This window comes from Lemur catta, chromosome 1 (genome assembly GCF_020740605.2).
Source record: "Lemur catta isolate mLemCat1 chromosome 1, mLemCat1.pri, whole genome shotgun sequence".
Classification (NCBI taxonomy): Eukaryota; Metazoa; Chordata; class Mammalia; order Primates; family Lemuridae; genus Lemur; species Lemur catta.
Genome location: NC_059128.1, coordinates 148,788,458 through 148,799,290, shown reverse-complemented (window position 1 = coordinate 148,799,290; position 10,833 = coordinate 148,788,458). Strand labels below are relative to the sequence as shown.

General features: G+C 46.8%; 1 protein-coding gene and 1 pseudogene across 1 annotated transcript in view; both read right to left on the bottom strand.

Annotated features, from left to right (window-relative positions):
• Nucleotides 1-410: 410 nt before the first annotated feature.
• The window catches only part of GLB1 (galactosidase beta 1), an 85,455-nt gene continuing 75,032 nt past the window's right edge, over nt 411-10,833 (bottom strand). Inside the window, exon 16 of the mRNA XM_045537423.1 lies at nt 411-985. Within this exon, the coding sequence (XP_045393379.1) occupies nt 746-985 (240 nt within the window). The 3' untranslated portion in view covers nt 411-745. The remainder of the gene's footprint in view (nt 986-10,833) is intronic.
• Nucleotides 6,806-8,103, bottom strand: LOC123627745 (annotated as a pseudogene).

Genomic DNA, 10,833 nt, shown 5'->3' with positions numbered 1-10,833 from the left:
ACAAAATGGGATCAAATTTAAGGTAATCTTCTTTTTTCTATACAACATATGAAAATATCTTTATATAAATAAATATATATCTGTGTCACCATTTTAATGGCTAAAGTGCTATTCTACTGTACAGATGTACCATACTAGGTACACTGTGCAAATGTGGATCATTTAGGTTGTTTTCATAATTATTTTTAGCTGTATTTATGAGCTACCTAGTAGATATCACAGAAATTCAAAAGCAAGTCAAATAAGGATCAGAAAAATAGCAGTCCACTAGATCAAACCGAGACTATTTTCCACCCCTTTGAATTTCAAGCTAGTGAAGTGGCTTATTCAGCCCACTCAAGTCTAGTTATGATTTAAGTCAGACCATATAATTTAATACCTGCTCAACATTAAAAACAGTGACATCATCATTTCAGTACAAATTTTATTTAACAAAAAGACAACATGATTCTTCCAAACAAAAAAATCAAGAACGCCTGTAAAGCTTCCAACTCTGCAGATACGTCTGGGCATTACTGTGCTGTCAGCTCCCTGACACACCCAAGGTGGCCCTTGAGGACAGGGATTAGGCATTGCAGGGCTGCAGGGAAACCTCAGGCAAAAACACACACAACACATTCATTTTCCAATCTAACTCTCTAGTGAATGTTGGCATGACAGGGAGGGTCTGTGAGGTATGTGCAGGGCTAGAACCCCCCAAATCACTGGCTACAGTCACCACACATGGCCCAGCCATGAGTCTTGACTAACCACGCTTGGAAGGACGATTGTAGGTCACAGCTGCACTGATAACTGGTCTGTCCACAAACTCCACAGCACACGGTTTTGGGTCATTGTCGCTGCAGGGCGCATGTTCCAGTTCCAGCACTATGACAGTATTTGGGGCTGAGGTTGTCAGGATGTGTCGTGGCACAAACAAGGTCATCTGGGGGCCCCGTGCTGGCCAATAGCGGCCAAGGTTAAAGCCATTAATCCACACCTGACCCTGGAGAGACAGAGAGAGAGAGAGAGAGAAAACCATCAATCCCAGATGCACCCACAGCTCTGAGGACACGGCAGCCCTGACGCAGGGGCCAGCAGTGGTGCAGGCAGGAAATGCCTCCGTGCAGGTGTGGCTAGGAAGGAGGCCACGCCAGTCTTGGCTCCAGCATCCTGCTGAGATAATCGGCCAAGTCAAGCAGAGGGTGGGTGGAGGAATAACAAAAAGTTGCCCCAAATGCCCACTCCTGCATCAGGAAAATACTGGCTTCAGTGGCCACAGTTGCCAGAACTGGAGAACAATGTGGCTGTTTTGCCAAGTTTCTGAACCTCGTCCTGGGTTCCAGGTGCTGCCTGTCTCCATATGCCAGCCTCTCCCTGCCTTCTCTGTACACAGAATTGAAGTGCTGCCTTCAGTAGAGGAGTTTTCCTTCTTTGTTCTCCCCTCCTAGAGGCAGGTCTTTTTTGAGACAGAGTCTCACTCTATCACCCTGGGAGAGTGCCGTGACGTCAGCCTAGCTCACAGCAACCTCAAACTCCTGGGCTCCAGCGATCGTCCTGCCTCAGCCTCCCCAGTAGCTGGGCCTACAGGCAGGTGCCACCAAACCCGGCTAATATTTTCTATTTTTAGTAGAGACAGGGTCTCGCTCTTGCTCAGGCTGGTCTCAAACTCCTAAGCTCACACAATCCTCCTGCCTCGGCCTCCCAGAGTGCTGGGATTACGGGCGTGAGCCACCGTGCCTGGCCTAGAGGCAGGTCTTGACCACGCCGTATGCCCAGTGAACGCAGGGCACTGAGCACACCAAGGCCTGTGGCCTGGGAGCAGACAGGAGCAGACCCCAAAACAACCCCTCGAGCTGGATATGGGGGCTGAGAGAGGGGAAGGGGCCCATCCAGGCAGTGTCTGTATTACCACCGTGCTTCAAGGATTCTCTCAGGCACCCTTGGAGGGAGGGTGTGGACTGCACGCTTGATTAAGGAACAGAGGTGACCCCACATGCTGCAAAAACACTTTCTGTGAGTAGGGGAAGTGGCTTCCTATGACACAAGGTGGAGGAGAAACTCCTGAAAAATAGAGACCATGCTCAGGTGTGTCTGCACAGCCTCCCTGCACGTGCTAGGATTTGCTCAAAAGATAGGATCAACACTTGGCTGAATAGATGGAACGTTCTGTTACATACAAAGAGAGAAAATGAAGGAGGGGAGATCACACATGCATACAAGATAGAAGAAATCTGAGAGACAAAGGAAGGAAGAAGGGAAGGAACTGGGGAAAGAATGGCAGAAGGGAGTGGCCCAAATCTACTGGGAGCCAGCCTGGAGGAGGCCCAGCCATGGCTGTTACCTGCCGAGCCCTGACCCCACCATGCTCCGCGACACGGCCGCAGGTGCTCACCCCAGAGCTACTCACTCGCTTACCTTTGGGTATTTTTCAGCTTCCAAGTGCCCCCTTTTCCTAGCTCCTTCTGAATTTCCTACCTGGAAAATATCTTAGTCCTGCCACTTACCAGCTGTCTGACCTTGGGCAGGTCTCAACTCAATTTTTCATACCAGCAATTGGGGACAATGACAACAGAAGGAGGCAGTGCATGTCAAGTGGCTGGCACTCAGGAAGGGCTCCGTAAGTGGCAGCACTCCCTATACTACTGCAATGAAAAGAGCTTGGTGTTCAGATGCCCACAAAAGGGGGTCCGTGATTAAAAACCACCTGTCTGTTGGATGAAGTCATTTAGAAAAAGGAAGGCAGTGTCACAGTTCTCAGAACTGTTTTACTCTTGTTTTTACCATGGGATACGTTATCTCGATCTATCCTGAAAGGTATATACAATGACAGCTTTACCAGGTTTTTATCAGTTTAAAATCTGCGGGTGTCTTGTTTTTGCAGTATTAGAGAACAGTAGCACTTTACTTTTGTGGTCAAGGGAGAAGATGGCTTCAAAGGTGGGTTAGTGACAGGGCTCTGTGAGCAGCACCCGAGGGATGGCACACACTGCAGAGGCTTTGTGTCACGTTCCTGACAGAGGCCAAGCCAACTCCTGACCAAATAGCAGGTGAACAAAGTTGAGGTTTTGTCCCTTCTCACACCTAGAGTTCCAAGAGACTGTCCCTTACATCCCTGTGCTACACTGTGCATGTCAACCTGGTGAGTCAGCTGGGAACTGACTCCCTGCATCCCCTGCGCCACGTGGCTCTGGGTCAGGGCTGTCAAAAGAGGAGCTGGCTTGAGACCGGGAAGGTGAACGGGAAGCAGCAGCCATTGCTCTGGGAGGGTCCACTGCTGGTTAGACACAGGGACGGACAGAGCCGAGGGTCCCGGCAAGTTCCAGCCCAGCTCGTCCTCCCAAATGCTGGCCGTGCAGAGGCAGCAGCTCCCAAAGACCTCTGCGGGTTCCCCAGGGCTGGGGACCCCGACCTGCTTCTCAGATTCCCGGGACTACTCGTGCCGGTGCTCCAGGAGGGCTGCGTAGTGTTTCCGCCTCTGATTCTCCACTCCCTGCTTTTGGCCTTGGCTTTCCCAGCTCCTCCCGCACATGTGTGAGGTCCAGTTCCTGGTGGCGAATACGCAGAGTGGCTGCACTTCCCAGACTGAACCGTGACTGACAGAACCCCACGGTACAGACCTTACCCAGGTCTTTCTTACTCACCTACGCTTCCTGCTTATCCAGACCCTACCTACGTCCCCTTCCCCCAGCTGCTGGGTGGACAGCGATGTGTCCACCTCCCCCGTGATCTACACTCTCTCAACAGGCAGGGACGGTGCGTGTCTCCTGTCCCGCACCAGCCTGCACAGGGCCTAGGACACCGCAGGGCCCGTGACTGCTCAGGGTGGTGATGGGCGAAGGAGTTACTGCCTCCTTCAAGTACACCTGCAGATCACGCTAGGGTTTCTGGAGCCATCAAACCTTAACCCAGAAGCGGCAAGAAATTTCAAATAAAAAATGAAGAGGTCTGATTTTATTTTTTTCCTTGCATATATGGTAGAATTAAAATTTGAAACTACCCATGCCTCGGGTTTCCTGTATGAGAATGGGAAGGTTTTTTGGTCTTGTTTTTTGATTCTTAGATTCAATTCCTTTAATAGATACAAGGCTGTTTCAATTTTTCCATCTTCTTCTTGTGTCAGTTTTGTTAGTTATGGGAATTTTCCCATTTCACTTGAGTTTTTGGCATGAAATTATTCACAATATCCTCTTAGGTCTCTAGTAATGTCTCCTTGTTTTTCATCCTTTATACTGATGAGCTTTGCCATCTTTTTCCCTCCTCAATCAGTTTTGCCCAGGCTTATTAATTTTTTGCTAGAACTAACTTTTGATTTTATTGGTTCTTTATTGTACATTTGTTTTTAATTTCATGAGATTCTAGAAGGTTTTTTTTCTTTTTGAGATTTCTTTTATAAGGGATGGAGTCTCATTACGTTGCCCAGGCTGGTCTCGAACTCTTGGGCTCAAGGGATTCTCCCACCTTGGGCTCCTGAGTAGCTCAGGCACGTGCTGCCATATACAGCTTGGTGTTATCATTTTTAAGGCAAATTTTTAAGGCACCCTGGAGCGTAACAGGCATACAGAAAAATGTAGTCTGTTATTGCAATATTTGATTAATTTTTTCAAAGAAATTAATAACACTCTTGTATAAACAGCACTCTGATCAAGAAATAATACCATAGCTGCCCCATAAATACCTCTCTTGCCCCTGTGAAGTCACCATCTTTCACCTCCTCTCCAACAATGTCCACTGTTCTGATTTTGCTTGCCATAGATTCATTTTGTCTAATTTTGAAATATATAAATGTAATCATATATCATAAAGTTTTTAATATCTAGCTCATGACATAGAACAGTCCTTTGTTGATTTTACCTGCTGTATATGGTACTCAATGGTATGAATATGCCATTGTTTATTTACTTCTTTTACTACTGGAAACAGGCATTTGGGTTGTTTCCAGCTTTTGGCTATTGAAAATAGCACTGCTGGCAGGGCGCTGTGGCTCACGCCTGTAATCCTAGCACTCTGGGAGGCCGAGGCAGGAAGATCACTTGATCTCAAGAGTTCGAGACCAGCCTGAGCAAGAGTGAGACCCTGTCTCTACTAAAAATAGGAAAATTAGCTGGGCATTGTGCATGTCTGTAGTCCTAGCTACGTGGGAGGCTGAGGTAGGAGGATTGCTTGAGCCTAGGAATTTGAGGTTGTGGTGAGCTGTGGTGACACCACTGCACTCTACTTAGGGTGACAGAGTGAGACTCTGTCTTAAGAAAAAACAAGAAATTGAATACCCTTTATCATTTCCCCAGCTTTAAAAAAATTTAAACAAAAATAAAAATAGCACTGCTGATATGAATATTCTTGTTCATGCCATTAGGAACACACATGTACATCTTTCTTATAGGAGTAGAATGCTAGAAATGGAATTGCTACCTCACGGGGTAGGCACATGCCCAACTTTTGTAATAGCATAGAGAGTAGCTACAAAAAACACATGTGAAGGAGGAACTGAATTTTCACTTTTAACTGATTTAAATTTAAATGTAAATAGCCACGTGTAACTAATAGCTATCACATTGGGCTGCAGAGCAGAGGTATGGTGCCGTGCCTGTGATGCCATCTTCAGACCACAACCTCGACACTTCATCCTCACAGCCTGGCTTCCAAAGAAAGTCATAATCAGAGCTGTCTCAGACTGCTGCAGCCTCCTCACAGGTCTCCAGATTTCCTCTACTTTTTTTTTTTTTTTTTTGAGATAGAGTCTCATGGTCGCCCCAGGTAGAATGCAGTGGAGTCATCACAGCTCACTGCAACCTTGAACTCCTGGGCTGCAGTGATCCTCCTGTCTCAGCCTCCCAAGCAGCTGGGACTACAGGCAAGTGCCACCACACCTGGCTAATTTTTCTATTTTTTGTAGAGATGGGGTTTCACCTGGTCTTGAACTCCTGAGCTCAAGGGATCCTCCCACCTCAGCCTCCCAGAGTGCTAGGATTATAGGTGTGAGCCACCGCACCCGGCCTAGACTTCCCCTATTAACTCTAGAACCCAGGCTGCATAGCAGCAAAAGTGACAATCTCATGATTTTCAACATTCCTGCTTCTAACCTCCTTCCCCTGGCCACGGCCCAGGCCTTCCTCCTCTCTACCCTGTCTCTGCCATGCTTCCCTTTGCTCTCTCTGCTCTCCACTACTCTTCCTTCTTTCCTTTTTCTTCATTTTAAGAGATGGGTTCTCACTATGTTGCCCAGGCTGGTCTTGAACTCCTGGCCTCAAATGATCCTCCCACCTCAGCCTCCCAAGTAGCTAGGACTACAGGTGTGCGCCATCATGCCCAGCTAATTTTTCTATTGTTTGTAGAGACGGGGTCTCCCTCTTGCTCAGGCTGGTCTCGAACTCCTGGCCTCAGCAATCCTCCTGCCTTGGCCTCCCAGAGTGCTAGCATTACAGGTGTGAGCCACTGTGCCCAGCAAAATACACTCTTGATGAACTGAGCCCCAATGGGATCAAGCATTGATAGAGCGAACTCTAGTGGTTTCTGGGGCTTCCCGGGGCAGTCCCAGCTAAAATAATCCCATGACAAAGCCTGACTTTCTCTGACCATGACTTGACCCCTGGCAGACTCCCAACCCTCTGCTATTACCATCCAGGCGATAACACTAGTTTTAATAAGTGTGAGGTTTGCAGAAATGCCCGACCTACTTCTTTATTGATGAGACAGATTTGTGTGTCTGTCTGTCTGCTTTAAATTATTTGGATGATTATAATCTTCTCATAAGAATTTAAAACAAAAGTTTCAATACTGTTTTAAGTCATAGTTTAAAATTTTTCAAAATTTTTCAGGAGTTCCTTTAAAAACAACAACAAGCCCAGGCTGAATGTTGACTTTGTCACCCTGAGAGAAGACCTGTAGACACTTGCAGGCCTTAAAGTGCGTAAGACAAAATCCAGCTCCCAAGGTTAAGGCTCCCACCACACATCACTCATGAATTACTGTGGTGCTAACTTGGGAAAAAGAAAACAGAAAGAGGAGAACTAAAAACAAAACAAAACAAAATGTAAAAGAGTGAGAGGGCTTGTTTAGAGATAAGATGTTAAATAAACCTCGCTGAAGCACACAGGAGAAACGACGTCTCCCCTTCCTTCGGGATCCCAAAGGGCTCTGCCACTGATGCAAATCGCACTCCTTTGCTTCCTCCGTGGTCTTAGACTAACAAAGTTAAACATAATAACTTTATGGCTTCTCTGTATTTTAGGACAGACTCAAAGAGGATTGAAGCCATCAAATGCATAAAATAATATCATCAAAGATGAATCACATCTCATCAAATCCTAAATAAAAATCCCTTTTCCTTCTCAATTCCCAACAGTTCCATCATCACTTGACCATTTTCATGTTTTTTTTCCTTTCAGCAGTTTTTAATAAAAGTGGTATATAAGATTATTTTATTCCTGCATCTTCTCAATTGTTTCTTCCTTGTACCTGCCCTTTCTCTTTCCTGCTTGGTGAGATTTGACTCTCCGTTCAAGGACCTTCCTGCAGTCTTTGTCCAGTTTAAGCCTAGTCATAACCACCTTGCTGGGGTGAATGCCCAAGTGGACAGCTGTGCCATTGGCCTCTTCCTGCTGTCCTTCATTCAGTGTAGATGAGGTACTTCTTCCTGTAAACCTGGACGACTTCGCCAATTTGCTGACCCTTACAGTGTTCCCAAACCACCTGAACTTCATCATCCTTTTGGATGGGCATGGATGGAACATTGTACTTCTGTCTCAGCACTTTGGAAAGAGGGGAAGACATAATCTTCCTGTGAATGTGGTGAATGTGGGAAGGTGCACTGAAATGCCTTTTGCGTTCTTGCTTTGGTCTGAAGTCACAAAGGGGTTGAACTTCATGTGGCCACTGCCGCTTCAGTGACGGCCGCAAAAGAGCTTGACCATTTTAATGTAACAGCGGTCATCAAGCCCCCTCACCTATTTGGAACAAGCTATGAACTGGTAGGCAAAGCTTACCACCAGGCAGCCACATAATATTCATTATAAAGCCCATGAACTAAAAATTGTAGGAGACTCTCCTTCATTCATAGCCTATTTACCCATTTACACACAATTCTAACAAGTTTTGTTGTGAAATTAATATTATTAACAATTAATAAATTAATTGTTAACAGAATTCTGCTTATCTAGTTTCCAAGTTCACAGGATTTGTGACTAGAAGCAGTGAATTAGATGGAAATAGCAGCTCTTGTAGGAGGTAAGCATAATTACAAAAAGTTTAAAATTTAGAACCAAAGTAGGGTCAAACAAGTAGATCCCATGGCACACTGGAAAAATGGCCACAATTCTTTGCAGCCCCCTCTATCAAGAGGTAGAATCGGCCGGGCGCAGTGGCTCACACCTGTAATCCTAGCACTCTGGGAGGCCGAGGCGGGAGGATCGCTCGAGGTCAGGAGTTCGAGACCAGCCTGAGCAAGAGCGAGACCCCCGTCTCTACTAAAAAAATAGAAAGAAATTAACCAGACAACTAAAAATATAGAAAAAATTAGCTGGGCATGGTGGTGCATGCCTGTAATCCCAGCTACTTGGGAGGCTGAAGCAGAAGGATTGCTTAAGACCAGGAGTTTGAGGTTGCTGTGAGCTAGGCTGATGCCATGGCACTCTAGCCTGGGCAACAGAGTGAGACTCTGTCTCAAAAAAAAAAAAAGAGGTAGAATCTGTTTCTCCATGCCTTCAATCTGGCCTGTCTAGTGACTTGTAGACAAAGAACGTGGAAGCAGGGACACGTGAGTTCTGAGTTGGGCCTTAAGAAGCCGGCACATTTCCATTCTTTCTTTGAACCCCGCCAGTCGCCATGTGAACGAGCTTGCTGGATGATGACAGAGATGTGACCCATCTTCCTCGTTGCCCCCATTGCCCCCAGGTGGTCATGCCCAGCTGAAACAAGTAGAAGAACCATCTACTCTGCCAATATTCAAAATCATGAGCTAAATAAATTGTTTTTAAACCACCACGTTTTGGGTGGCTTGTTCTGCAGCATAGGCTAACCGATATGCACCTCTATGGCCGCAAGGTGCCTTAGCATGCGGCTTTTCAGGAAAGTGATGTTTACAAACTCAACTTAAAAACAGTAGTGTCATCTTCTAATCAGTTCCTCTTTCACTAATCAACCACCCAGTTCTGGCAGGGCCCCTCTCCACAGAGCCATGTCTGTGCCTCTCTCAGGACTGCTGTGGGTGGCTGAGCGAGAAGGCATCGTGAGCACTCAGCACAGTTACTGGCCCAAGATAAGCTCTCAAACGTGGCTGCGAGTATTAGTATTTTCCACAGCCGGGTCTTCCCCACGTTCCTACTGCTACACTCAAGGCCCAGCTTCATCCTTCCTCCTTGGACCACTTCTCCGGCAGAAGAGCAGCTTTCGGGGGAACAGGGAGGAAGAGCTTTGTTTTACATCTACCAGGTCAGCGGTGCCTAATGAGACCCCTGGGGCAGGCCCACACTGGCAGTCACACGGGTGCTCTGGAGCCTCGTGGGAGCTGAGCGGGAAATGGAAATCTGGGCATGCCCAGCACATCCGTGAGCACGACATCCCCCAAAATCGCAAGAAGAGGGCCCAGGACAAAGTCCTGAGGGCTGCAAAACAGAAACTGAAAGAGAAGCCTGAGAAGGAACAAAGAAGGAAAAGGAAAACCAGGGGGAGTTTGGTCATGCAAGTCAGGAGGAGAGTGTGGCAAGGAAGCAGTGGTTATCTGTGTCAGATATTGCCAAGAGGTCAAGTAAGATGGTGCCCGAGGAATGCCCAGGGAACACACCACCATGTCACTGCTGGTGGCCTTGGCAAGAACAGCTTCAGGAGAGTGAGGGGAGCAGGAGAGTCGTTCCTACCCATGGCCCTCCCTTCAGGAGTTAGTCTCACTAGTTGGGTCCTTTCCCTAACAGCACTGGACCTCACTCTGCATTCCCATGACAAGCACTGAACATGTATCTTTAACTTGCATTGTAATTCGCCTCCCAATTTGTACAGACTAATGTCTGGACTCAAGACTAACAGGTCTTCTATAGGATGGCTATAGAGTCTGGAAACAGATGACATTATCTCATTGAACTGAATGCAATTTTGTTGTGTTTTTTTTTTTGCTGTTTCCACACTTTATGGTCACCTATTTGATGGCCAAGAGAAGATAGCTCCTCTGTGATGATTAGTAAGTACTTGAGACCCAACATGCCCCAAACAGAGCTTCTGCCCCCTGCCACCTGCTTTCCTCCAGTATTCCCCAGCCAGAAACCCTAACCCTAACCCTATCCCTCTAGTTACTTAGGTCAAAAACTCTGGAGTCCACACCTGATCCTTCAGCAAATCTTGCCTTCTCTCTTCTTTACAAATCTTGCAATTTTTTCCATCAGTCAACACCCAGCTCCATAATTTCTTGCAGGATGACTACAATAGCTTCCCACCAGGAATCCCAGCTTCCAATCTTGCTGTACTATAATCCATTCCCCACTGCGAAGTGATCTTTTAAATGTCAATCAGTTTTTTCACTCTGTGCTCAACATCCAAGAGAAGCCAAAGTCCTCATTACTGCCCCCTGATGTTGTGCCTCCCCCATCTCTTCATCTCCCCCACTTTCCTCTCGTTCCCCAGATCTTTCTTGCTCTGGGCCTTTGCACCCGTTGTTCCTTGATTCTGGAATGTTCTTCCTCCAGCTCTTCACATGGGTGACTCAGTCTCATCCTTCAGGTCTTACTCCACCTCTTCCTGAGGCATCCCTTGACCACCCTGTGTTTGGTAGTTCTGAAATATGCCCACAAATTCCACAATAGGCAGAAACTAATTTCCACACCAAGAACAGGAACTAGACTTAATGACTCTCTTTTAACCAAGAGA